Below are 26,575 nucleotides of genomic sequence, written 5' to 3'. Positions count from 1 at the left end.
CTACTACGCTGCGCAACGGGGCGGGGTAAACTTCGGGGGTCAAACCCCGCCCCGAACCCCGCCCCCGTTGCGCAGCGTAAATACCACCGTCATCAATAATTAAGTCGACGACTACTACCAGACGCTCAGTAAGCCTACCGCTACCATTAACTTCATTAAACCCTCTCATATCAGAAAGCTATCATTTAAGATCCTCATCAAATCATACCCCAAGCAATGACAAATTACCGAATCATACCCCATATTTGGGTGAAATTTGGTGTAGGGGTATGATTCAGTAATTAGGGGTATGATTCGGAAGACCATACTTTTGGGGAAATTAGTAATTCGCCCTTGTCCTTCACAAGCAAACATTCCAGTGACAAGGGTCTGACGGATGCATGCAGATTCTGATACTGCGATAGTTCTAATTCCTGCAAAGTGACTCTTGCAATGTGTGGCCATAAGATCCCACCATTACAAACCTTTCGTCGACACCGTCAAACATACAGAATAAGGGGCCACCTAGACGTATTTAGCTTCGCCGTGGTGCGGTGAAGTCCTGGCATCTCTCTTTGTTTTACTGTACCGCACCGGCCATGGACACCACTTTGAGACAAGAAAATACCTCGAAAGAGTCAAAACTCTCAATGACCGCGAATTTGCCCAATCTGCAAGCTCAGGAAGAAGTCGCGGATACCTCAAAGCACTCGGTTCATTCCGTCTGGTCTCGGACATCTACACTTGAGTTTCACCACGAGCCCTTCGAAGAATTCAAGCCACTCGTTGAGCAGCTGTGCTTAACAATATGGCCAAACTCTATGAGAGTTCCAACCCTCGATTACCTTCTAGGCAATGTCTTTACGGGCTTTCTACGAAGGAAGACCTCTTCTCGCACAGCTAGCCTTTTTTCATCCAATACCTTCCATGTCGAGCGTCTCTCGGGCGGCAGCTTCAATCGAATCATCGGCATCACAGTCACCAAAGCAAAGTCGCAAGACGCGATTCGATACATTCTGAGAGTGCCACGTTTCGAAAGCGCCCGTCCAAATCAAGAAGTCGCAATCGTAGAATATGTTCACCAGTATTCCACAATCCCTGTGGCAAGAGTCGTCGCCATGGACTTCACAGCGAACAATCCTCTCAAGCGTCCATACGTGGTGCAAAATAGGATACCTGGCTTCGACTTACAGTCAAAGAAACAAAACTTCACACAGCTGACTCATGAGCAGCAATGCACTTTCTCGACCGAGTTCGGTCGCATATTGCGTAAGCTGCAAGAGATGGGCCATTCCACACCGGGTCAGGTCGATATTGCCGCCAACCAAGACGGCAGTCAAAACTACAACGTCCGCGCCTTTGATGTCGATGCCGACCCTTTTGGTGACAATCCAGAACTGGATGATATCAGTCTAGCAGCACAGGCGCCCAATCACTGCTCTACGCTCGAGTTCTTCCTATCACAATTTGGAAGGTGGAAAGCCGCCGCTTCAAAGCACGATGATAGTATCAAAGCCGATTACATGAAGTGTCTCGCAGCTGTAGCGACTCAGATGAACGAAGTTGGCTTTTTAGGTGACAACGAGAATTGCCTATGCCATCTAGACCTCAATCACGCCCCTCAAAACATAATGGTCAATATACAAGACAGTTCACTCTCGGTCTCTGGTATTCTGGATTGGGACAGCGCAGTGTTCGCCCCTCGATTCGTAGGCTGTGTTCCGCCGATGTGGATCTGGGCGTGGGACTTTGAGGAAGACGAAGACGAGGCTCATGCCAACGATACACCAAACAGTCTCAAACAGCAAGAACTGAAGCAGTTGTTTGAAGATGCCGTTGGAGAAAGGTTTCTAGGCTTCGCGTACCCGCCACAATACCGGATTGCTAGGAGGCTATTCAAGTTCGCTCAGCAGGGGATGAATGCCAGCTGGCATATAGAGGATGCTGACAGATTGATCAGCGAGTGGGCTCAGATACGTCCTTCACACCTGCCAGAGATTCGAAATCCTTTTGACGAGTCTGATTCGTCGAGCGATAGTGGCGATGACAGCACTGAGTCCTAGAGAAAGTACATTGAGTAAGAGACCAGACTTCTCTTCCCTTGCTGAAAATGGCAACCTCGCATATCCTGCATTAGCTTTCATTCATGATCAAGCAAATCAAAGAAACGTTGCCTAGTCCGAACCAATCTAGAATCCTCTTTCACACCCATTGTCCGTGATGCTCATTATAGCAGACTCTAAACAACTTTTTACTAACCGTAAGCATCTTGCCAGAAGCGCGGGTCAAGATTTTTGTTTATGCTTGCCTACTTGTATTCAGCTGAGCTAGCGAGCTGCGTTTCAGGTATGCGGCAAACGGGCTGAGCAGCCCCGAAGGATACCCAGCATTGATACCATGATTGAACGTCCAATTACTTGCGGTTCTGGTATGAATTCGTCCGAGGTTCTGCACTTCATGGAAAGGGAAATGCTTGGATTCCACGAGTTGTGAAATGTAAGCCGGTCGTGTGGGTGTGGTGTTGATCCGCTTTGTTTTCTGGTAGGCCAAAGGATTCGTCGCATGGTGTATGCGGCTGAGGAATCTTACTGCGGATGCTATGCATAGGTCATCTACGCTATGGAATAAGATACCGGGGCAGTAGAAATGGGGCGGTAACGTCAAGGTGCACGCAAGGCGCAGAGATCGCACGGCTGAGATAATGGATGCTTCTTCAATGTGTCCTCTCCTCTTTCCAAATGTTTATTTCTATTTTTTTTATTCTTGTTATCTTATTTCACCAGGATTTTGCACCTCTTCTTTAGCGGGTAGCGAAAGCCGTCTTCTTCGCAATGGTCATGACAATTTCCGACACCGACGGTGATGGCAAGATCCCGAAAATCGCATTTGAGGTCATTCGATCTACCACGCATATCGCAATATGAAGCTAATCAGTAGCAGGTCGTCACTGGAACTCTCTTTGGCACTGCAATCATAGCAGCCGCCATGCGGACAGCTGTCCGGCTTCACTACCAAAGAAGACTTTTCCTAGATGATGCCTGCCTCATGATCGCCTGTGCAGCCCTGACTGGAGGGTTCGCAATGCTTTACCAGTCACTTTACACTCTGTTCCTTATTCAGCATTTTGCACAAGAGGGGTCTTCCGCCAGAGAAGAGGCGGCGTCAGCTGGGATCGATGTTGCCGCTGAAGTTCACAACTTCCAGATCCTTGACTTCGTCCATGAGCCTTTGCTTTGGGTCGTCATGTTCTCGGTCAAAGCTTCATTCTTGGTGTTTTTTCGTCATCTCGTCAGTCGTGTTGAGAAACTTGTCGTGTACTGGAAAGCAGTCTGCGCTGTCAACGCGGTTGCTTTCGCATTTTGTGTGTGTTATACCTTCATTGCCTGCCCGCACACAGATTCCTCAGCTAGTGAGTAGACCCGCCGAAAAGCCATTGCTGAAATTTGAGCTGAGTACAGGTGAAACTCAGTTCAATGCGATTATGGCTCGCAATTCACGAAGCGATCTGGTCTCACCACGACTGGTATCATCTTTGATGTGGCAACCGATATCTTAAGTCCGAATGTTCATCACACTAAGAAGATAGGACACTGACTCGTAGCAGTCGTCAGTATCCCTGCGCGCGTTCTGTGGCAAGTGAGAATCGACACCCGTCAAAAGCTAGGCATCGGCGCCTTTCTTGGCCTCAGCATCTTCATGATACTTTTTGCGTTCATTAGGCTCATAGGCTTCCATCTCAGTGCCAATTACGGATACACATGGCAATTCTTCTGGTTTCAAATCGAAGGTTGTATAGCAGTGACGATGGTTTCAATCACTGCTTTTCGCTCCGTCTTCGTCACGCAGGCTTCTAGATCCAGTGGAGACAAAGCAAGACCATGGTACTCCTCGACTGTTGCAAGACTTCGAAAGGCTCGTAAGTCAGCGGAAGATCACGATCTAGAAACACTTCCTGCGATCCCGGCTGGTACCATGACGGGCATGCGGACATTCATCAGAGGAAGTCGGCTTGGTGTGGGGCCGGAAACATACGACGAGTTGACTGGCTTTGAACCCTCGAAGCGCACCGGACGCGAAGTCGTGGTCACTCAAGATGTTTCATGGGAAGAAGAGGTGCGTCTTGGTCGGCAGCCAAGATGATGAGATACTGACATAAATAGAAAATACATCCTCACGGTGCTCACATCAATAACGCAGCGTAACCGAGGATCGGGTAATTGAGACCATGCCGTTGAGGGCATCGTTGTTAGTGACACCAATGGAAGGAAGACAACCCATTATAAGGTGGCGGTGGAAGCGACTGATGGCGCTCCTCAGTTCAGAGCAAGGTCCTCCGATGCATTATGATGCGGGAGTAGGCTACCTCGGCTGTAGCTTGAGCATACTGTTCTACATGTATATCAGAAGGAATACATGACAATATCGGAATGTATGGGGATCGGCTAGAAGTGGCGATGGATTGAGAGGACTTGTGGAAGCGGTGTGCGATACGCCGAGCTGCAGTAAGGAAGATGCATTGAGAAGACTTTGCAGATCGTGGTGGAAACGAAGCCTGTGTGAGCTGTATCACGAAGCAGTGTGCGAGCATTCCCCGTTCCTCGGATAAAGGTGGTGAGGGTCTCAATACCATGCAGATATCGATTGTTTTTCCCGTACCTTGTCCCTTGGTGTTGAGAGCTCCTCCATTTTCAGAGTCGATTACGCACTGGTCCTGCCGATTCGTAGTCAGGGATTCGAACGCCCTGTGCAGCCAGCACCATGCGTGTACACTCTTTTCAGAAAGCGTTTCATCAAAGTGATTGATGTGGCTTGGACGAATTCTGCAAATATCCGTCCCATCGACATCCATCTCAACAATCTTCACTCATCCTCTTTTCACATTATCCTCACCCTCTCATAGACCAACCATCGTGTTCGTCCCCGGGTCCTTCCACAAGCGCGTCCACTTCACCCTAACCATGTATCTCCTTCAAATGTGCTCCTTTCCTAGCCTAACCGTTTTCCTCTTCAGTATAGTGCTAATAACAGCCACTTTGATCATCGAGATTCAAACCACTCGCTCGGCGTGAGGACAACTAGTCGAAAAAGGCAAAGATGTGGTGTTGGCGGCACATTCGTACAGTGGGGTACGAGGATTTCAGATAGTGAGCGGACTAGAGAATAGCAAGCGAGTGAGCGAGGGGAACGTGATGGCGTCGTTCAAGCGCAGTGCATAGCGGCTATGCTTGTAGCAGAGGGTAACGCGCTCGTAGATGCTCTGGGTAGAGGACTGCCGCATTGGACAGACCTGGGATATTCTCTTGCCGTCTCCACGCTGACAGGAACATCCGACAGTATCAGGGCATGGTCCTGCGTCCCATGGCCACCGCCTCCATCTTCTTAAACGATCTTCCAGCCCAAGAAGCCGATCACTGGGCGTCTCTCTTGCTCCCGCACTTCTTTATTCCATTTCCTACGCCAATGGTCAGCGCCTGCTGTGGCCTTGGTGTTTCCATCACGTATCTCCTCCATACTGAAGACTCAGCTGTCGGAATACTGGAAAGGATGGTATTGCTAGAGATGAAGATGGGGGAGTGAAAGGTGGAGCGCATAGCAATGGGGCATTGCTGTCGAGGAAGGGTGGCTTTGCTTCACCTCCCCGTCAAAAGTCATTAGTCACCGAGGTTTACCCGGCTACTGCTGGCTTCCCACCAAATGGCTTCAAAGAACTTGGCTTTCTTACGCGTAGTAGCCTCGCGACGACGAGGACTGCATGTAGGTGTGTGGGGGGGTGTGTTATCCTCCATTTGGTGACTATTTAGGAGTATCTACAGCAGTGTTTTGGTGGGAAGCCAGCAGTAGCCGGGTAAACCTCGGTGACTAATGACTTTTGACAGGGACGAGCTTGTACAGGCAAAGGAGGTTTCACGCTAGGAACGATTAAGCGTAGCGGAGTCCGCGAACCAATAGCGACGAGACAGCGCACACAACAAATAAAGCTGCTCGTCTGCTGAACTTCGATCACTCACTCAACTACTTGCAATGCCGTAAGCATGGCAAAACGCAAGAACGAAGCCGAGAAGGCAGAGGGTCAGCGTAAGAAGCGCGTCCCTTTCAGAGCCCCAAAGGCTGCTACCAAAGCCGTGTTGGATCCCAACTACCGAGAGAATTCATCGTATAGATCACTGACCCGTGCTTCCAGGATATTGCAGAACGCCACGGCCTCCCCTCTCCTACGTTTGCTGCCTCTAGAGATCCGTAGAAAGATATATACCGAAGTGCTAGGGCACAGGCTCATCCATCTCAAGTACCTCTACGATGACGATTGCGAGTCACGGAGCGACGCGTCTTCTATCCCTTTCGACGTTGAAAGAAAGGCTGTTGTTGCACAAAATCATTGGTCCCTATTGGTCTGCGACCCTGATGGTCCGCGCAGTAAGGAAGAGTCCCAGTTGGTCGACTTACTACCCACGGGACTTTCAAGCTTGTTTTGGCAACTTTGCAATCGAAATCTCGGTCTAGGTAGCATTTTCTCTAGGAACGTGCCTTTTGAAGAGCAAGACGGAAGAATGGACCACAGGGAGATGCATATGGGTTTACTCCGCACTTGTAGGCAGGTCTACACGGAAGCCAACCAAATACTATGGTCTACAAACACTTTTTCTTTTAACGATGCCACTACGTTCGAGCGCTTCATGGAGACTCGGGACTCGTTTCAGAGAAGAACCGTGCAGAAACTTCGACTGGTAATCCACTGGACGTTTGAAGGGGAAAGAGAGTGGAATCCTGCTATAAGGCTACCTCTCATCAGATCTTTGCAGAGACTGCGGCGTCTGGAATTGCTCATTGGCCATGAGATGGACACTGAGTCATACTCGAAATTCAAGAACGGACATGGGCTGGATGCGCCCTTAGAGACTCGTTTCGCGGAATTTTTGCGGAAGCTGTCCGTCTTGCCTTTGAATTCGGTCCATGTCAAGGTCGTCTCAGAGGATATGCACCCTGCCGGGCCGTTGGTATCACTCTGGACGGAAGAAGATCAACTGGAATATGCCAATGTCCTACGGGCGAGGCTGATGAATCCGGACAGCGCTGACAATCACATCCGAGTTCAGCAAGAGCTCATAGAGAAGCAGCATCGCTGTGCTTCAACATTGGGGTAAAACACCTGATTACATCCAAATACGATGGCAAGCAGCTGGGGTATGTCATCTTCTTCTACCTGATGTCCTATCTGCGGCCGCCCGCTCTCCTGGTCCGTCATTGGGAATCCGCCTACTATCCCATCGACTGGCAGTCAGCCATGCGTGCCAAGACATTCTATGCCCCAGGCGCTAGTCGATGGGATAGTCTAGACGATATTGCAGTTTACCATAGTAGGCTATAGAGCGACAGCATCAGTTTCTTTGCGTTTATAGACCGCTCATGTTGGATTTGCTGAACTACTAGCGCGAGAACGAGGAGTGTTTCCTAACCGTCCAGTAATTGACGGTTGTCGATTTCTTGATATTCACCTCTAGTATCTGATACATCGCTTGCATACATAGATGGCCACGATTCAAGTGATAGATTCCTGTTGACAACTTACGATAGGGTTTGTATTTTGAGAGCAGGTACTATGGGCTCTATTATCCGCAAATTAGGAGATAACGCCTTTGATTTTGCTATCCGTGCTTTGAAGCTTGCAAGCTCTCGGTGCTGGGGGAAATACTATGTTGACTGATTGAAAGCGCGCTGTGAGCAAGCATCTCGGATCATATTTCAATGTACCACAAAACGCCCTTAAGCCTGTCACTACTCACCCCATACATCGCTGAACAACATCTCTTCCTCATTCCCCAGCCGAAGAATCGAATTCCTGTTCTCGCGCTTAGGCTTGATAATGGGTACCGTCGCCTATATCCTTGACATATTTCGTTCAGCTCTATTCATTACCATTGACCCTCCTGTCTCATCTCATTACAAAAATAATACAATACCTACTGTCGACGACACCAAATGGGGCAGAAGAGATTTTCAAAGGCCGGCACAAATGTCTCCAGCGCCATCTTTCCAAGGGACATTTTGCTTGACTGTCCAACCCACACCCTGGACACAACCATGCTCAAAACGGATCTCCCCCTTCAGTTTGTCTTTGCCGAGTCCGTGTGTTCTCAGGTTAGCCTGGTTCATCGCTTCTATACTGATATGGAATCGAGCACGTGCGCTTATGTCCATCTTTGAGTTCTCGGTGTCAGCGAGTCTTCTCTAAGTTCGGAGGTACGAGTACATATAAGATAGCTTTGCCAAGTAAACATCTCAGGCCACGTCTCATGGCTTCGATTGCGGTGCCTGTTAGGATGTGAACACCCCGAACAGTGGACTCACATTGTATTGCGTTGAGACAGGTCTGACATGGTGCGCCACACCCCTTGTCAAATACCAAGAACTACCATCGCTGTAGGATAGAATTTTTCGCGGTATAAGACTGGTAGGGCCTCGTCGCGAGTGATACTTTCAACAGCTGGAAGAGCGACACGCAGCGTCTCTGATATAACGTCTCGGTCCGGCAGTAACGTCTCAGTCCCGCACAGCGTTTGTCACGAGAGTGGAGAGTCCTTCGCCCTCGTAACGGGCTGAAAACGGAACGATTCTGCCTTCAACGCACAGGCAGCACTCGAGGATAAGGTCTCGGACCTTGATATGGAGTCTGGGACGCCAACTGTATTTGGATGTGTGTGATGTTTGTGAAGAGTGGAGGCTCTCTGAGGTTTGTCTGAGGTTAGTGTTCTCTGCGCTGACCCACGTTGCGTGTCAAAAGGTTTTCATTATGTTAGTTATTTTAATGGGAAATGATCACTCTTCGAGGATTAGCAGAGATGAAAGAGAAGAGGGATACTTTTCACAAATGGTGGCTGGGGGAGCTGAGACGGTCGTCTCGGACTTATTGTCACTGCAAGGTTGCTTCTTTCATCAATCTTCTTGTTTGGTATAACTCTCCTGTTGAGGAATAATAATTGTTGTAGGTATCTCATTTTCGTAATCCCGCGTTCGGAAAAGAAGTCTCCGGTACAAACATACGCCTCACTGCACACGTGAAGCCTTTGCAGATATTATTCCCATCGCTAATAGTCACAATCTTCATGATGCGCTCCAAACTTCCAGCAACGCATACGATTATAGCCGCCAATCGCATGACCGACGTATGTGCAAGTAAAGCGCATCCAAGCAGCTTCGCAATGGAGTTAAAAGAAGCACAGGCCCACAATCAAAGTGTTTCAAACAACCTAGCCGTCGTGGAAAAAGTCCCTGGACTATTAGATTCGTGTTGCTCAGTGTTTCACCTCGTGCCCGACCCCTCACTAACATTTCTAGGTTCCGTTTCCCATCTTTGAACGCAACTTTTTGACCATGTCATCCTTGTCCTCTTATTTAGCAATATATTACCTGCTCCCGACCTTCGTGATTTCGCTAGCCTTGCATCCACCGCAAATTCGCGACGGCTCAATCACCCTGACGAAACCCTCGTTGCTTCTTCCATCCTTGAACGCTTCTGCCGGATCAGAGAACTCGAATACCACGCCCATCCTCACCTGGGCAAAGGTTAGCTGCGATGATCGCAGTTTTGGCAATCCCCCGGCTGCTAGCTGCAAGGACGCTCTGGCTCAGATCCCGCAAGATCCAGCCACTATCATCACGGACCCTGAGCGTAGCTACGGACCGCGCGGCAAGGGTTCCTGGGATGTCAACCTTCCGAAACGATACGTTGGCTGTAAGCACCTTTTGATGCCGGGTCACGATTCAGTGCCTCTGGTTGGTTTTTTATCTTTTGGCTGATGCTCGATAGCGGATGGGCAATGCATTATCGATCTTATTCAGACGTCTTACCCTTCACATGTGAGGAATGACGACTTGCTTGGGGCCGCGACTATCATCCAGCAAGAGTGCGTGGAGAAAGCTATACCTCCTAGTACGTACAGTTAGGTTTTTTCTTGTGTGTCAATGTACTTCTACATTCGACTTTTGAGATAGGTCCCAGGAACAATGAGTTCCGGGTATCCCTGTAACTTGTCGGTCGATTTAGATTCTTCTTTTGGAACGTTGCTGACTTAAGTGTCCGTACAGAGGGCGGCGTAGTCTTCGACATGGGTAAGTTGGTTTGCGAATCCTCGATCACACACAGTGATAGAGAATGATGTCTACTGACCCATGATCAGCGGATGAACTCAATTTCGTCTTGCTCATGCAATCCTGGTCCCCACCTTTCGTAAGGTGCTCGAACACCCCGCTGGCAACACGCCCTGTGTCGGCCTCTTGTCAGACGATTCTCGACACCATGAACGTTTCGATCGAACAGACGACTTTTGGGGCTGTTGGCATCGCGGGCGTCGAAGAACACCTCCCGCAGGTTTTGACGGAGCGTGAGCATCATTGCCCTTCGCTTTCGATGAAAAGGTTCTTTTTGCTGAAATCTGCTGCGTGTTCTCTAGCTACTGGGCAATGCTCTATTACTGTTGATACGACCGCGCCGGATGATGCGACTTCGTGGTTTGACTTATGGCAGGCCGCTGTTGCTTTGGATGGCATGTGTGCGAGGGGTGGGAGGGCGGGCAAAGCGCGCTTTTTGGGTGAGTCGATGCTGAATGAGTGCTGTTTAGTTTCGTACGAACAATAGCTTACCGATAAATTCAGGAGATAATCGGAAGCTGGTTATGGAAATAAAGAAGTCATAGTCGCTGTAATCTGAACCCTTCTATCATAAGAAAGTACTTAAGTAGTTAGAGGTCGCCTCCTTAGACTTTAGGTGGATTCACTTGTGCACCGCTTCATTCGTTCTAGCCTTATGCGCATCAACTCTTTGTCACTACACCTTTATTCAGAGACCACCAAGATCCCCATATCGTCACGAACACCCTTGCGCATGAAAAGCGTAAAGCGGCATCTACGAATCCCCCTGCGGACTACACCCAAACGTACACTCAAAATACGTCACCTCATCCCCGTCCGCATCCCCCGCAAACGCACACCCAGCACTCCCCTTACTCAACACCGGTTCAAAAAACATCGCAATCGCAGGCATGCCCCACGCCTCCCAGCTCATCACCACCTTCGCAGGCTCCGTCTCGTAAGCCGGCGGTATCGTCCCAAAACTCATCTTCCCCCCTCCCACGGCGAAATCCGCAGTCGCCCCGATCTTGCGGACCCCCATGTCCCCGATCGCGGCGTCGGACGCGTCCCGTGCCCAGGCGGAGTACGTGGCCGGGTCCCCGTAGCCGGCTTGCACGACGTAGATGGTGCAGGGGCCCGTGTAGTTGAAGGCGGTGCTGGTGCTGGGGATGATGGCGCTGGGTTTCGTCCAGTTGGCGGAGGCGTTGATGATGGTGCCGTTCGGCAGGACACCATTTTGGGAGGTTGAGAGGGTTGGGCTGGGAGGGGTGTTAGATGGGGATCTTGAGGGAGAGGAGGGGAGGGAGGGGGTTGTTTACGGAGATGATGGTAGGTATCGTCGGCTGGGTTGATCGTCGTATATGTGGGCGGGATACGCGGAGACGCTTGAAATGGCCATGGTGGCGGCGAGGAAATATGAGGGTTTCATGATGGAAGCGGATTTAGGAGAGAAGAAGAGAGAATATTGAAATTAGTTTAGTTGCAATTTGGGATTCTAAGGTAACGTACGTACGTAACCAGACATCGCGGTGATGATGTCTCTTAAGCACTGAGATGGTTCCGGCTTTGTTTGTCCTTCTGCTTGTCCCCTCCGTAAAGGGTGTAAATGGGCTTGTTCAGATTCAATCCGAGAGTTGTTGTTCCGAAAATAGAGAAGTAAAGCCCCTTTGTTCGCCGAGTCCGTCAAGCGACAAAAGGAGATGAAGTTGCTTCACTAGAACAAAGAGTGCTAGAATCGGTTCGATTTTGAGTTTTGAATGTGGTTTGAGCGCCGTTAACTTACGATTTGTCATTGATGAAGGCACCTCTTAGAACTGAAGTTTGGAAAACGTTGTCGCGTTTGTGGCTCCACGGCTTGTCTGAAAGCCTGGGGTATTGGTCATCGCTTCACTTCACAAACCCTGGCTACCGATCTTCGAACATTCAATTCACTTAGCAGTTTCTACCATCAGAATATGGTAGGTAATCTTCTCGCTTCTTGGCATCCACTCCTGATAGTCTCCTTCATACTTGACGTGTAAGAATCAACCGCCGAGGACATATTGATAGAGCTGGTTTCGCATTTCTTGAGGCGGGCAACTTATTGGATCATGCTCCGAATGATGGAATCCTTATCAAATCATACCCCACACCAAATTTTGGGGTATGATTAGGTGTTCCGTGAAGGTGACATCCTACCCCGAAATGAGCAACGAACTCGGGATCAACATCCCCAAACGCCCTCGGTCCCTCCATGGTCGATGTAACGATGTCATCACCATCATTCCCTTTCGCAGTAGTTTTTCCAGGAGTGTGCTCTACACCGCCATCACTTTCACTGCCGGGGGTATCAAATATGGGGGTTGTGACTTTCTCGGGTTGATCGCGGCTCACTCAGTATGTCGGAATAGCCAGCTTCGGGGCTGTTGAGCACACGCCGGGACCTTATCAGAGAGATATTTCTGGCAGGAGATGCGATGCTGAGTATGGCGAACACGATCTCGCGAAAGTAGAAATCGTTTGTGTTCCATCCAAGCAGAAGATTTTCAAGCATATATTTTTTTGGGTCTGCTAAAACATTCGGAAGATACGAGCAGTCAGGAGCGGTCCATAAAGCTGTGAAAGGGGAATGTCCCCAAGCCTTTTGCATTGACGATAGAGATCGAAGGTCTCTGCTGATGTTGGTTCAGTTTTCAAAACCAAGTCTGCAACAGACCCTTTTGGGACAAGGCCCGGAAGAATAATATGATCCTTACGGGCAGCTTTGACGAGCGCCCGAGTTCAGTCGTGGTCGGTCTTTGCATTTCAAACTCTTCGGCTCTGCCCACTATTGCATACGAAGCGGATTTGGTCTCTCCCACGTAATGAGAAGATGGATATCTATACTAGGGTTAAGCGTCGGCTTAGATTAGGAATTTATAGCTGTGGTATCACTAGATAAGGCGAACGTGAAGGGGGTTAATGTTCCTAAGGATCAAGAAGTCTTTCGCATAGATTGCTGGATCTGCCGGAAGCAGGAACCTGTACGTGATACACCGTAGCTCTCATGGTAAGTCCATAAATGGACATGATCTTGTATCGCTGAAGTAATGAGTGATTTGTGGTCGGATCATTTTGCCTGTTCGGCAAGGTTAGAGGCACCTCTGGCCGGTTTTATCTTGGTATATGGCAGGGCTCCACTCTTAGGTAGGCCTTTGGGCAGCGTCATGAGAGCCCAGATACGCCTGGTCCAAAACGTTCTAAAGCATGTGGGTTTTGCGGATGGCAGATCTCTTCTTCGTTGTTTTAATTGGATTCGAAGCCATCAAGATTTGCGGCCCCGAAGTTGGCGTATTCTGTTGTGGTTAGGGAATTGTTGCAGAACAGAAAAGAGGTGGATGTTGCGGTCTTTCGACACAGGGAGACAGGGTGTTGAAAGAGATTGAATCTGTTTTTTTGAGAGAATACAAGGGGAATCAATGGACGTTCGGTAGATGTAAGTGAAGTTACACTAGTACCCATAGAGCTAGCTGTGGAACATGCAGAAATCCCAAAAAGCCAAAGAGACAATGCGGCTCTCTGGCCCCCATCGACGCATCCTCCGTCCAGCGTCTTGCATCGCCCTTCACATGAGGATCTACAGTGCTTCGTGTGATGCGACCCTCGGCTCAGTACCATTGTGATCCTGAAACTGATGTGACTGCAGCGTCGAATCTTGCGAACGTGATCACTGTGCAGTTGATGCGGCATCTAAGGATCTGATTGGTTCGTTACTGAAGACTTCTTCTTGAAACCAGGCGATTTTCGTCCTTTTATCAGATTCCGAGACTAACATGTAGGAACTCCCCCCAAAAAAATCCACCCAAAGCCTGTATCCCTTTTCTCTTTCAGAACAAATCATCCTGCCAATCAACCCTCTCACTAATCGTGAGCACAACCGTTGTCTTCGCCCTGATACGATTCATCGGGGTCTCCATCTCATCCTCCCGGGGACTACCCAGCTCCAAAATCTCCTCTTCAGTCTCTTGCACTCCCTTGCCTCCATATACAGCGACATTATTGGTCCACGAGCCAAGCGTGACCTTCCCGCTATCGGGCAGCCTGTTGAAACATCGGTCGTGTGCTTTGCTGCCGCTGCGCCATGTCGGGGTTATATGGTTGGAAGGGCCGAAGTAGTCGTCTTGCTCGACGATAGGCCTCTGAGCGCGGCCCCAGACAACGCGGACGAAGAGCGGGCGCAGCGAGGGGAGACAGGCGGATACTACGGCTATTGAGGGCTCGGCGGCTGTCCAGATGCAGGTTGGGACGAAGTCATCTGGTGGGTAGTGTTAGCGAATTACGGGGCCTTAATGTGAGGGGGCGGGCCTCAGGTGGAAGTTACTCACAAGTAACATCGTCTCCATGGTATCGAGCTATCACGACTAGCCGTACCATACTCACTGCAGTGACACTAGAAGTACACCTTCAGTCCCAGATATTCACAAGAAAAGATTGGTGGTTCTGCTTACACTAGACCAGAGATGAAGATGCCGGTCAGGATATATTTCTGCAGCGTGCTTGCTCTCAGACGCCAGAGTACTGGTAAGGGCTTTCGCTCGCATTAGTGCAACGCCACGATCCCCTGGAGAGCCATCACCCACCGTGAGTAAGAGAGCAAAATCCGTAACTGTATTGATGGAGCCATTGACCAGCAGGAATTTGACAAGGTTGATGCATCGACCGCCGAGCTCTGGGGCGAGATAGCCGCCCAAAGCGACCCAAAAGTCGTGAACAGGTGTACATTCGAGGATGAAAACGACGGTGGATGCGACCTCAAATGCCAGCACGAAGGCACCGCAAGCACTGATGATGCGCCGGAACGAAACGATCGGGAAGATTCGGTATTGGAATAGAATACTTATTGTGACGGAGGGCTGTCAGGCAAGCTGCTTGTAGAATCCGAGCTATACGGATGCACCAATGCTTACACTGAGAACTTCACACAAGCTATGCCGAGCGAGTATAGTATTTCAAAAGCATAGAGGTGTTGATAGAAAGACATCAGGGTTGCTTGGGATAGCACGGCGGTATGATGTCCCAGTGAATGATGAGAGGCTGCGGGCGTTATCAGAAATGGTACTGATCATTCTTACGTGGTGCTTCATGCCTAGAATGTTGATTATATTCGGACCCCAGGAGAGCATCTGCAGCATTGTAAGTTCTGAGCAATTCTGACAACAAGCTCCGAACATTCTGAGATTCCAGCCTACCATTCCAAGTACCACAGTCATGTCATCCCACTGGAAGATGTCAATTCCTTTCCTTCGCTAATTGCATCACGTTACGGACAATGCGACTGGATAAAGCATACCCAAAACCCAGCTCCAGACATGTATCGTGACATGACGCGTAAAGCGACGAAGACAGTTGGGAGAACAAGCAGGGTCACCGAGGCGCTGATGACTTGGCCATCGCGGTTGGCGTAAAGCGAAGGATCCTCAGCCGCGGTAGGAATTGTGGGGCTAGACATGGCTCGAGGCAAGAAAGCCATCTCAGCGGCAAGCAAAGCGACAAATCGACACAACGACAGCGTTCACCAGACGACGCACGAAGTCAAAGCCTCATGGAAAGAGCATAGGAAACAGCAGACTCGGGAGGCAGATGGGAAGAGGGTCAATATGGGCTGGCGAAAGATGAGAGGGGGATTGGGGAATCGATCTTCGTGTCAATCAAGTTTTGTGACACCCAGGGTCCCGGAGCTAAGTGTGTGGCACGGTCATCACGAGGTGTGCACTCCAATCATCTCCATCTCGAGCGTTATCATCTTTATTTGGGGGGCACGGGGGGCTCAGGGCCTCGTGGCAGTTCCACCGTCCCGCTCCAAGGATTATTGGCTGGGAGCTCGGTTGGCCTTACCACCTGGCTCGCTTACTTGTATCAGGCGCTCGAGCCACTCCCTTCCCTGTCCTATCGAACAATTTCCAGAACTTGGAGTTGGAGCTGTCAGCGGGAAGCCTAGCGAACGGCCGCACACACCATTATCATGCACTTGCGCAGGGGGTCGGCATCCTCCTTATCACCATCGACCCCGCATCGTGGCACAGCCTGATTGCAATCTCACAGTTTGGTGTACCCAGCATGTTGGTTCTGCTGTCCTGGTAACCGCTTTTTCGAAGATGAATGATGCTAGCACAAGACTGCAAAGTCATCAAGAAGAATGTCCATTGTGCGGGCACTAAACATCAATAGTGACACTACCGCTGTCCAATTTCCGACAAAAGCCCATGATACGAGACTTAGATTCCGCTCCGACCAGAGGTCTCGGTTGCACGTTCGCAACACGGTCTTGCCTCGCTAGCTAACAACGAGTCTCTTTACAGAAAGCGGTTCGACCGTACGTGGAATACTCCTTGCGCTACCCAAATCCTCAACCAAATTCTGCCTTCAGCGGAGGTACCCAGAAGCTCAGGGGTCAAAAGTGTCACAGTTGGTGGTTTGGATCTTCGGGAGGTGTGATAGATAGCATTATACGGTAATATGCGCCCAGAAATTATCGGTAGATATGTAGTCCATTTCTGAATGAAGAGAAGGACTAGCAACAAACTTGCCGCTAACCGAAGAGAGAAAGCCAGGGGTGCCAGTGCTGGGACTATACCGCAATGATAGTCGGTTACCCTCCCACGAGGACACGATGGAACTTGAGTATGAGGCTGCGACCGCCGAGTTGGGCGTGATATGTTCAAATCTTAAGGTTCAGTATATTTGGATACACTTACTAGGGCATTATTAGCCAGTTTGAATTCTTTCGCACCGATGATCTCAGATTGGCAAAAGTTTTCTGTCATATTTACAATATAATACGTCCTGAGTTCTGAATGCGAGGACTTGCTCATGACCTGTTCGAGATACGAGTAATAGAAGTCGCGATCCAAACGTGGAGATACTGCTGCAGACGTCAATGGACCAGGTGCGAGACATTGAACAGAGATTGATGGCAGCCGGATTCCACGAGGACGCCTTGGTTACCGGGAATAGGTTTAGACCACAGCAGCTGAAAAAAATGAGATACCTAGAACCCTAAGTACAGCATCTCCTGGCGAGCTACACGTAACGCCAACTGATGCAGGGAGACTTAACTCAAACACCGCCCTTAAAGTCCTCTCCTCCAGCATTTTCGTCAACCTCCATCGCTTCCTCCAAGCCACAGACATCAAAAATACTCCTTGGACTAATCTCTGTTTCATGGACGCCTGTAATCCCTTCGACCTTCAACCTCTCAAATGCGCTTTTGATCGCCAAATAGGCTGGGACCAGGGTTCCGAAGGAAAAGATGATGATCCGGAAACCCATGTCCCTCGCTTCATCTACGGTGATCAAAGGACTGTGACCATTCTCAACGACGTTCAGCAGCAGAGGCCATGGCGCGAGATCCTGTACTGCCCGGCGCGCTTCGTCTTTGCTCTTGAAGCCTTCCAGCAGACCGACGTCCGCGCCAAGATCTTGAGCAGCGCGCAATCGGGTGAGGCATTCGTCATACCCGTGTTGTTGGTTCGCGTCAGTTCTTGCAATCAGGACGATATCCGAGCGTGCTTTGTCTTTGGCTGCTTTGGCGGCTCTGATGCGTGAGAGGTAGACTTCTTGAGAGACAACCTTCTTCCCGGCTAGATGGCCGCAGCGCTTCGTAAGGAGCTGGTCTTCGATATGAAAGCCTGCAACGTTGGCACGTATGTACTGGTTGACGGTCGTCGTGATGGTGATAGGGCCTGGATGCGCGGATCAGAAGAAGAAAGAAATCACGGAACGGGGAAGACGGGAAATTTGTACCACCGTAACCCGTGTCCATGTCACAAGCCAGCAGCTATGAGGATCTTGCTAGGATCCAAGTTCGCTATCATGTCCGCATGCTCCTTCATGTCGGTGCGGCTGGCTACGCCTAGATCTGCCATGCCCGACCGCGAGGCAGTGGTTCCGGCACCTGTCTACACGACGGTCAGCCCTCATCCTTCATTTCAACCGTTCAAGAGAGCGAAGTCATACCATATACATTGGCGTCGAAGCCCACCGACAGCGCAATGCGGGCAGAGAATCCATCGTAGACGCCAGGGCAGACGATCAAGTCTTGTGTGTCCCTCAGACGGTGCTTGAGTTTGGTGGCTGGAGACCAAACATGGAGATTATAATTAATGACCACACATCAGAAGTGACCTCCAAGGAACTAGTAAATGTTCACAGTATGAGGTCGAGGACAGGAACATTTTGACTAGATCGGTGTTCATAGCGAGAAACATCACTTTGTTATGCTATCGAGAATATGACTTTCTTTCTTTCACTGCCGATTATGCTCCGAGCTTGTTGAAATCTCAGACTCGTCAACCAGCAGAAGTGCCATTGCAGGTATCCAAGCTCACAGTCCGCTCGGGATCTCTAGAGGAGCTTGCGTGTAGAGCACAACACCATCCACCGCAAAATCACCCACAACTTTCTGACCGCCCTCAGGTCTGGAGACCCACTCCGCAAAAGCGTCCGCCATGGCCTTGTTCTTACCATACGCACCCACGAGTACCCGGGCGGGGTTCAGTAGGATGTCGGTCTTGTCGTCGTCTTTACCCTCCATCTGGACCTCGGTCAGTACAATCCGCCTTCATAGAGACTAGGCGGCTCGCTGTCATACGAATATCTTCATATGCTCTCTGATCCACGGCTCAACTCCGTACCAGGTGCCGCGATCTATGAGCGTGTACTCCTGCAGCTTCGCAGCCGTCGCCAGTGCTTGGTAGGGAAAGTCAGGGTTGATGTGGTAGAAGAAGGAAAAGGGGTAGGACCACGGTGTCTGGCCAATGGAGGTCCAGATGGCGGATTCTTTGATGTTGGTGGCGGATTTGTCGTACCGCGAGAGGAAGCGCACGGTGTTGTCGGAGGCGATGGCGGCGATGAACAACTGGGAGAAGAGCGCTTCGATGGTGGCGGTTGGGGAGACGGTGAGATTTGCAGGGTTGGTTTTCGGTCCTTTCGTTGTCCTGGTGAGATACGAGCGTTTTGGGCAATAATGGCTATACGGTAGATGTGCATACCGACGAGCAGAAAGTGGTCTCGCCACGCGTAAACGTGCTTGTCTGCGATGCCCTGCGCTATCGCGATTTGCTCCGCCGCCGCGTTGTATGTGATGCTTAGATCGGCGGTATCGTCGGCGAGGTGGTTGAAAGATGCCGTGGTGTCGGATTTGATCCAGGATACGGCGAAGGGCGGGCAGTTTGTCTCGCTCACTTGATGGTGAATGAAGGCTTCCGCCAAGGCTTTGAGGAGGCCAGATTGACCGGCTCCGCCTGTGGCGATTCGGAACTTGACTGGTGGTTCGATGTCTTTGGTTGTACCGTAGTATATTTCTGTCGGTTGAATCTCGTAGGGGCTCTTTCGGGATGAAGCATCAAGGTGTGTACGGGAAGCCATGATGGGTAATTATAGAAGGAGTTGAAAGAGCACCAAGGATAGCAGTGGAAGATGCCCAAATGCGAGCGACGTAGATCGAGCGCTTGTAGAAAGTGGGGTGAACATGGCGACTTGCGGGGTTTTCTAGATCCGGTTTGGTGTTTGAACTGACAGGTCAACTCATGTTGCACTCCTCAAAGACGAGTCTCTTATGTATCACATTTCCAGAAAACATGGGAAATTGACTGTATTCGATGCTGTTCAGGCTTCGAACTCATTGAAAAGTGTTCCGGCAGCCTCAACAAGCCTTTCCCCCAACCCCCGAAAGGCGAATTACTAATTCATACCCTGAAAGTATGGATCCTTACCGAATCATACCCCTGATTGTTAAAAAAAATCATATCTCTACACCAATTTCCATCCAAATATAGGATATAATTCGATAATTCACTATTGCTTAAGGTATACTTCGATAAGTTATTAAACTAGCCTTAAACTACGAAGAAGATAATTCGCGATTTAGTCTATTCGACTATAGAAATAAGAGAATTTCTTTGATTATATTTAAAATGAATAATTTCTAAGTATTTGAACCAGTCCACTGTGGACTAGTTCATGGACCAGTCCGACTAGTAGTCCAGAAATTGGGGGCGGACTATTGGGAGCATTGAGATTCAATTCGCCATGACTGGACATGATGTTCAGTCTAGCTGCGTCATGGTCACTTCTTGCAGCTGATCCCTAATATTGATTCCAGATACTGCGACAGCAGCAGTGGCACCAATAAAGCTTCTCAACGTGTTAACGCAACGAGATTTTACGTGTCTATCGCGCTATATTTTGACCCGCTAGCTGAATTGACCCTTCTGCAATATTCAAGGCTTTCCATTTCAACTGGAACGTCACCTCTCCAAATGTTCGTAATGTGACCATGATGTCCAGTACCATGACTCTCAGCGCTTTTGTGACGAAGCTGTAATTCACCTGAAATTGGCTGTCGACTTCAACTATGTTGATAACGCAGTTGCCGGACACGCTGAATGCGGTGAGAGATCTAAAGGGGGTGCTTGGAGAGAACTGCGCTGCGGTTGCTAGAGCATCGAGGACAGCTAGGAACACATCCTTACTGTTGAGACGGGTGCCGGAATAGGTGTAGGACGTTGAGGAACTATGATCGTCGGAATCAGTGATATAGCCCGAAGGGTAGGTCACAGTGTTGCCCTGTGCGGATGCTTTCGTGAGACCTGTATTCGTAGTATTGGCACTACCCTTCTCCAGTGTCCTTGGTGCTCTCCTCTCTATGACTAAAGTACCAAGTTGCCTTCTGTGCAGCGAGAGCGTCGTAAGCACTTCACAGAAATGGGAACCAGCAGAGACATCCAACATTGTCTCGTAGAGCCCCTGGATGATGTTACTGGTTTCCAGCTTAAGTGGACCAGTTGGCCCTTGCTCGGATTCAACGTCAATCTCCACGTCGAAGCCATCCACCCAGACTGTTAAGCCCCCAGCGAGCGCCTCATGCCATCCTATCTGTGCGAAGTGATACATGCAGTCAATGGCACATAGATACACTCCCAGAGGGCCGAAAGGCTTGCTTGTATCGTAATGGATCTCTACCTCGAACCCAGGAGGACGGGCTGGAGCAGCAAGCGTCGAGGCGCTGAGAAGTTCAAGAATCAGCATAAGGCTGTTTGTGGAATAGATACTCCTGCTGGCTTACTTCACCGGAAGAACGAGGCTCGGGAGTGTGTTTCTTGTGCCATTAGCCGGTAAGGGACTCAGAATGGTAGAGACCAAATAAGAACAGTAAAGTTGAACTATCAGGAAGGTGTTTAATTTCGCTGCTGGCCGCAAATACTGGGAGACAGACCTCTCACCCATGACATGCCAAAAGCCAATCCAGCTTCAACGCAATTGTAAAAAGAAAGACGCTGGTCTACGAAACAGCTCACTTTGAGGCGGATATCGCCACTTTCGCCCTAGGCGACATGCGAAAAGGCGTGACTTTCAAAAAGCAACGGTAATGCGATCCTATAATCAATTCTGCAGAGATCCGCGCACGTAGCTTGTCGGGTCTTCAACATACTAGGCTCAGAAGCCACGAATGAAGAGTGAAAGTAGTCCGTACAATCTAGATCCCGCGGCTGGTCCCTGGAGCAGCGAGGAATCACTGTTCTAGAGTCCCCTCAAGCATTCAGCGACGTTTCGCCGACCCCTTTGGTCTTCATGCCTCAGGCAGTTCTTGCCTCATGCAACTCTTTGGAGTGATATCAGATACAATTCGACTCGCTTCGCCACCTTTGCTGCTGTGCGACGAATTACGAACGACCTTCAAGAGGTTTCATGTCCTACTCTGATTCCCGCGTCATTGATCAGTCAACCCATGGTGAGGGCGCTGCCGCGGTCCGAGCTAGCTCCATGGTGGAGTGAGCATGTCATATACTACAAGCCCTGCTCGAAAGCTCGACTGCCTAAAGTCACGTAAGACGCGTCGATTGCTGCTCAGTCAATCAATGAATGACGCACCACATCTCGGTACCCTCATAATGACAGCAGAATCTCCGTTCATGCTCATACCAATTCTTTTCATCCGCGGCTTCTGAGGAGTAAAAGCCACGAAAAACAGGCGTTGCCCTGCCATAGTTCCTTGGGCAACTTCTGCTACCTAGAGTAATTCACTTACTACTAGTTGTAATGAATGGTTCCATTCCGCGCATTTATAGCCTCCCGTCTTTGACTCAATGGTGAACCTCCAGTCATCTTCAAATGTCTTCGTTGAATGTCTCAGCAAGCGGTGCCTTCGATGAAAGCAACAACCTCCGCGCAGGCTGCAGGAACTTCAACTTTCTCCCCAACAAAACGAGTTGTATTGGGGTCTTTCCTGGCTTGATTGATACACGATGTATGCAAAGGTTCCTTGCTGCCAGATTTGGTCCCGCTTTGATCTCTAGAATCTGGATAGTCAGTTCTCGGCGAAAGCTGGAGATAAATTAGTCATTAAGCTCAGTCAGTATTTTATGACTGTCCCTTTCACTTTTCCATATCATCGGCAATTGTGCCTTTTCAAAAGATGTGCTTACGGATCTTTCTTGAACGTCTTGGGATGTTCCAACATCGTAGACTCTACAATTGGAGACTTAGCTGTAATGTCTAACGACCTTGAGGCATCGCAATGATTAAGGAATCAAGAATCCGCTGAGGCTCGCAAATTACCTAGGCCAGTTAGATGTGAACTCGCCCATCAAACCACACTGTGCTGTCTCTCCTCGTTTCTCTATCTGTGAGTCCTACAAATCTGCCTTTTCCGACCCCACTATCGAACCTCTCGACATACCTTGTTTCTCGGCCCTCCCTCCTGTTCTTTTCTGCAGATCACTTTGACTCTGTCTGGTTTCAAACTCACGTTGTCTTGCTACAAAAATCGCAGATACATCCACCAGTGCATTGTTCAGCTTCTCACTGGGTACTGTGTCTTTACGGTCTTCGCAAATACCTTTTGTCAGAATTCAGGGATGTTAAAAAAAGTGGTGTATAGGTTGCATCAGCTATGCTTTCTCAGGACTTACCCGGGCGAGTGTTTGTACCTCTTATAAATTAGGTGGTTGTTCCAACAGGTGAGAAAATAAGCAGCACCGCGACATTAGGAATCGAAACTAAAACGAATTAAATACCCCCACCAATAAGGTGGCTGGGAAGGGGCTGAGAATCTTATTTGGACACCTTTCTGGTTGTTTTGTGATCGCACTGCACGTTTTTCTAATAACAAGTACAGAGGTCTGCACCGAAAGTCCTGCACCCGCACTAGTGCAGCCCTAACCCTACTTTCGGAAAGCGGCCCTGTAGAGGGGAAGCCTAAAAATATCTTCTCACAGCGTATAATAGGACTTAAGATACTTCTTTTAGCCTTAATAGAGGCAGTAAGCCCCGAAACCTGGCTAGGGCTAGATGCGATTCCGAAGAACTTTAGACGTATTATCCAGGTAACCCTTTAGGTGGGGCATTATCCGAAGTCTGAGCGCAAGAGTCTTGGCGGGTGCAGGACTTTCGGTGCAGACCTCTGTATCTCTTGTGGCAAACTAGTACGCAATCCGCTACAAAATTTCCATCGCAAGCATAGCTCGTCATTATCTCAAGTGTGACCTCCCAGCCCTTACTAATTGGCTAACCCTCAGATTCCGACCCAGCACACCTATGAAAGCAACCAGCCAAGGTTTCCCAGTGTCGACGTCGGAGAACCCAGTGGTCTACTAAATTAAGTGTCAGCATTCGTATGTTGATAATTATAGACACACTCATTTACCTTTTTCTTGTGGATATAATCACCCTGACCACAGCTCGTTCGAGCACATCCATGTGTAACCACAGGAAACCCTCCCTCGAAGATCCACTGGGTAGCCTCTCTTGGTTGGATGCTAGGGGCTACCTCGACGATATGCGACTTGGTTGCAAAATCTAGGTGTTCCATCAATAGCCTTTTACCTGGTCCAGACTTGTGCGCAATTAGTTCTGCCTCATCAGAGGACATGGGATGACGTACAGCCTGTTTGGCGTCAAGCTTAGAGAGTGCGACCTTGCTCGAAAGTTGATAGCATTCAAGATGATTGGCAAAGGCGTTAAGGAAGTCGTTGGGGAGAGCCAAGGGCTCTTCTTGTCCGTATTCAAAGGCTTGAAAGTTATTGCCGTCCCAAAAGAACGAAGTGCCGGTTGTGGAGAGGGAACTTTGGATGGGTTCAGGCTTGCAGACATGTCCATTGTGTACCATGATGGTATCTTGGGCCAGCTCAAAATGCTTGTGAAGGAGACCTACGCCAACAAGTTGCTCAACATTGAATGCCACGATCAAATGGCCGAGAGCTTGAAGGGTGGCATCAGGGAGGGCGGAAGTGTCATCGATGTCAGGCAGGGCGCCGTAGACGGAAGGGGAGATGAAGTTGGACGAGAGCATTTCCACTAGTGACTCGTGTTTAGGTGTCGAAGCTCAAGATAAAGGGAGAAAGATGATGGGGAAAAGGATAGATGCTGATGTGTGTAAGGGATAATCAAGAAGTTTGGGAATTTTGAGGAGGGAAGATGCTCATAGGAAAGGGAGTTTACAGACTATTTATGTGCACGCATGTTAGGGCCACATGAAGCGATGGCTGATCTCTTGCAGATGATTAAGGACCTCGGTGTTAGACTCGGTAACCTGTCCAAGATACTATTGTGGAGCTCATTGCTCAGAAGCAGGTTTCTCAACCAACAGCGTAGGTGTCCTAGTATCCACGGCAGGAACTTTCCCAAACTTACATTGCCTAGAAGTCGCTTATGAGACACTTGACGGCCATGAATACGAGGCGACTAGGAAGCGGCAGTTTACTCCATCCCTCTTGGCAGACCCGTTCCCAGCATTTTAGTGTCGCTCTGAAGAGCGGCAAGGATAACTTCATTTGAGGTGAGCCCGCCATCAATTGGCGAGCTAGTCGTTGGCGTTTGATGACCCAGACCGCAGCAATGCACCTAATCCTTCACTACGCCACTCAACAGGAAATCGAAAAAGATAACACTCCCATACTGAGATATGTTGAACTTTAAGTCTCTTGCTGGCGCTAACAACTTTCCCGCAGCAGATAACCCCACAGCATTGGCTCCCAACCGTGACTGCTTCCCCAACTACTAGAAGTAGCGGGGAAACAGGAAAACGTCGGGGCCCCTAATCTTCTGAGGTTTTTGCTATTCGCTGATTTCTCTCCGTCTGCATAGAATCACTCCTACTGCTAGTGAAGGGGAAGAGCGCCGGGTCTAGCGTAGTCTGCGCCACCTGTAGGTATCCATGTCTCATTTATAATCATTTTCCTGCAGCCAAGAATTACCAAAATCACCTCAGCTCATCACACCAACAGTTATAGGGCGTGGCTTCCTTGCAGGCTTTTACAGCTAGTCCACATGTAGCATAGCGGCTTGGCCTAGTGGGAGCATATGTCTGCAGCAGCCTTCCTGCTTCATAGAATAATCAACACCTCCTACCCACCAGAACTCCTCTTCTTCAAATCTGGTAACCGAGCTGAGGAAGTTATAGTGGCCTATCATGGGGGTTGATTAGCTTGCTATGCTACGAAAGCAGTCCTACTAGTGCTTACAGAAAGCCTTAGTACATTGCTTCAGGTCGCGGGGGCTCCGTCTTGTTTGTGTGTGAGTAGTTATTAATTTGATTAATTGATTACATTATACTACCCTAAAGTCTTACCCTAGTAGCCGACTATACGAGTTACGTAATCTATCTAATCCTTTCGATTAATTATATAATCTCAAATAAATGAGACTATATAAGTTATCGTTATAGTTCTACGTTTTATTATACTTAATTCTTAGAAAGGAATATACTCTATATCGCTAAGGCCCTTCCGTTTTAACCGTATTCTTCTTTTTAATCGTTTACTCTAGTAAATTCTTATTATTAATCTTTATTAAAAGCTTAATATTATTTAATAAATCTTATATTTCTTATAAAGTTCGCCGCTATAGAGGCGTAACGTAATTTTATTAATATATTCTTATAAGTAATAATCTCCTCTTTTATCTTTCTTCTCTCTTCGATCTACTATATTCCTCGCTTCTTACTAAATAATCTATATTTATAAAAGATATATCGAGTTATCTACTTCGCTTTACACTCGTATTCTTTATCCTCTATATTCGATATTTATCGATTATAAAGAAAGACCTTAAGACCTATTTTCTTAATTTTTATTTATATTATTAGCGACGTCTTAGCGCGCTTAACTCTCGAATATAGAAGTTATATTTATTTTAACGGTGTTAATTAAATTCTTCTAAGAATATTACTTTACTTTTTATTAGTCTATTTAATAGTTTATTATTTTATCGCGTAATCTCTAATAGCTATCTTAATTATCGATATTATTCTTATCTATATAATTAATAATTAAACTATTTTATTAGTATTTACCTCTACTCTTTTATTATAAATTACTTACTCTCGCTAATTAATAACCTTCTTCATCTTTCTATTTACTTATTTATTACTATTAATATTAATATATATTAAAATCTAGTATAATTCTATTACTACTCTAAGATACCTTAGCGAATTAATAATCTATATTATCTA

General features: G+C 48.6%; 11 protein-coding genes across 11 annotated transcripts; 5 read left to right on the top strand and 6 right to left on the bottom strand.

Annotated features, from left to right (window-relative positions):
• Nucleotides 1-578: 578 nt before the first annotated feature.
• On the top strand, nucleotides 579-2,042 carry HO173_012642 (uncharacterized protein; the record flags this gene model as incomplete). The annotated part of the gene is made up of 1 exon (XM_037314477.1): nucleotides 579-2,042. One exon carries the CDS (start codon nucleotides 579-581, stop codon nucleotides 2,040-2,042), a length of 1,464 nt encoding a protein of 487 aa, XP_037158642.1.
• Nucleotides 2,043-2,964: 922 nt separating this feature from the next.
• On the top strand, nucleotides 2,965-3,396 carry HO173_012641 (uncharacterized protein; the record flags this gene model as incomplete). Its single annotated transcript, XM_037314476.1, has 1 exon — nucleotides 2,965-3,396. One exon carries the CDS (start codon nucleotides 2,965-2,967, stop codon nucleotides 3,394-3,396), a length of 432 nt encoding a protein of 143 aa, XP_037158641.1.
• A 387-nt stretch (nucleotides 3,397-3,783) lies between these two features.
• On the top strand, nucleotides 3,784-4,181 carry HO173_012640 (uncharacterized protein; the record flags this gene model as incomplete). Its single annotated transcript, XM_037314475.1, has 2 exons — nucleotides 3,784-4,092; nucleotides 4,140-4,181. The coding sequence occupies 2 exons, from the start codon at nucleotides 3,784-3,786 to the stop codon at nucleotides 4,179-4,181; spliced, it is 351 nt and encodes a 116-aa protein (XP_037158640.1).
• Nucleotides 4,182-6,011: 1,830 nt separating this feature from the next.
• HO173_012639 (uncharacterized protein) lies at nucleotides 6,012-7,121 on the top strand (the record flags this gene model as incomplete). Its single annotated transcript, XM_037314474.1, has 1 exon — nucleotides 6,012-7,121. One exon carries the CDS (start codon nucleotides 6,012-6,014, stop codon nucleotides 7,119-7,121), a length of 1,110 nt encoding a protein of 369 aa, XP_037158639.1.
• Nucleotides 7,122-9,348: 2,227 nt separating this feature from the next.
• On the top strand, nucleotides 9,349-10,670 carry HO173_012638 (uncharacterized protein; the record flags this gene model as incomplete). The annotated part of the gene is made up of 6 exons (XM_037314473.1): nucleotides 9,349-9,709; nucleotides 9,785-9,907; nucleotides 10,063-10,086; nucleotides 10,155-10,358; nucleotides 10,428-10,565; nucleotides 10,630-10,670. The coding sequence occupies 6 exons, from the start codon at nucleotides 9,349-9,351 to the stop codon at nucleotides 10,668-10,670; spliced, it is 891 nt and encodes a 296-aa protein (XP_037158638.1).
• A 209-nt stretch (nucleotides 10,671-10,879) lies between these two features.
• Nucleotides 10,880-11,533, bottom strand: HO173_012637 (uncharacterized protein; the record flags this gene model as incomplete). Its single annotated transcript, XM_037314472.1, has 2 exons — nucleotides 10,880-11,363; nucleotides 11,424-11,533. 2 exons carry the CDS (start codon nucleotides 11,531-11,533, stop codon nucleotides 10,880-10,882), a joined length of 594 nt encoding a protein of 197 aa, XP_037158637.1.
• Nucleotides 11,534-13,949: 2,416 nt separating this feature from the next.
• HO173_012636 (uncharacterized protein) lies at nucleotides 13,950-15,571 on the bottom strand (the record flags this gene model as incomplete). The annotated part of the gene is made up of 8 exons (XM_037314471.1): nucleotides 13,950-14,377; nucleotides 14,448-14,512; nucleotides 14,571-14,650; nucleotides 14,703-14,958; nucleotides 15,030-15,156; nucleotides 15,209-15,245; nucleotides 15,312-15,341; nucleotides 15,413-15,571. The coding sequence occupies 8 exons, from the start codon at nucleotides 15,569-15,571 to the stop codon at nucleotides 13,950-13,952; spliced, it is 1,182 nt and encodes a 393-aa protein (XP_037158636.1).
• Nucleotides 15,572-17,178: 1,607 nt separating this feature from the next.
• Nucleotides 17,179-17,884, bottom strand: HO173_012635 (uncharacterized protein; the record flags this gene model as incomplete). Its single annotated transcript, XM_037314470.1, has 2 exons — nucleotides 17,179-17,804; nucleotides 17,866-17,884. The coding sequence occupies 2 exons, from the start codon at nucleotides 17,882-17,884 to the stop codon at nucleotides 17,179-17,181; spliced, it is 645 nt and encodes a 214-aa protein (XP_037158635.1).
• A 561-nt stretch (nucleotides 17,885-18,445) lies between these two features.
• Nucleotides 18,446-19,488, bottom strand: HO173_012634 (uncharacterized protein; the record flags this gene model as incomplete). Its single annotated transcript, XM_037314469.1, has 3 exons — nucleotides 18,446-18,655; nucleotides 18,713-19,047; nucleotides 19,113-19,488. The coding sequence occupies 3 exons, from the start codon at nucleotides 19,486-19,488 to the stop codon at nucleotides 18,446-18,448; spliced, it is 921 nt and encodes a 306-aa protein (XP_037158634.1).
• An 804-nt stretch (nucleotides 19,489-20,292) lies between these two features.
• On the bottom strand, nucleotides 20,293-21,348 carry HO173_012633 (uncharacterized protein; the record flags this gene model as incomplete). The annotated part of the gene is made up of 2 exons (XM_037314468.1): nucleotides 20,293-21,127; nucleotides 21,188-21,348. The coding sequence occupies 2 exons, from the start codon at nucleotides 21,346-21,348 to the stop codon at nucleotides 20,293-20,295; spliced, it is 996 nt and encodes a 331-aa protein (XP_037158633.1).
• Nucleotides 21,349-23,711: 2,363 nt separating this feature from the next.
• On the bottom strand, nucleotides 23,712-24,412 carry HO173_012632 (uncharacterized protein; the record flags this gene model as incomplete). Its single annotated transcript, XM_037314467.1, has 3 exons — nucleotides 23,712-23,714; nucleotides 23,768-23,956; nucleotides 24,005-24,412. The coding sequence occupies 3 exons, from the start codon at nucleotides 24,410-24,412 to the stop codon at nucleotides 23,712-23,714; spliced, it is 600 nt and encodes a 199-aa protein (XP_037158632.1).
• Nucleotides 24,413-26,575: the final 2,163 nt, after the last annotated feature.

Source organism: Letharia columbiana, assembly GCF_014066305.1.
Source record: "Letharia columbiana isolate WasteWater2 chromosome Unknown Sc0000087_s0, whole genome shotgun sequence".
NCBI classification, from domain to species: domain Eukaryota; kingdom Fungi; phylum Ascomycota; class Lecanoromycetes; order Lecanorales; family Parmeliaceae; genus Letharia; species Letharia columbiana.
The sequence above is the reverse complement of the archived record's forward strand: the minus strand, read 5'-3'. Positions and strand labels throughout refer to the sequence as shown.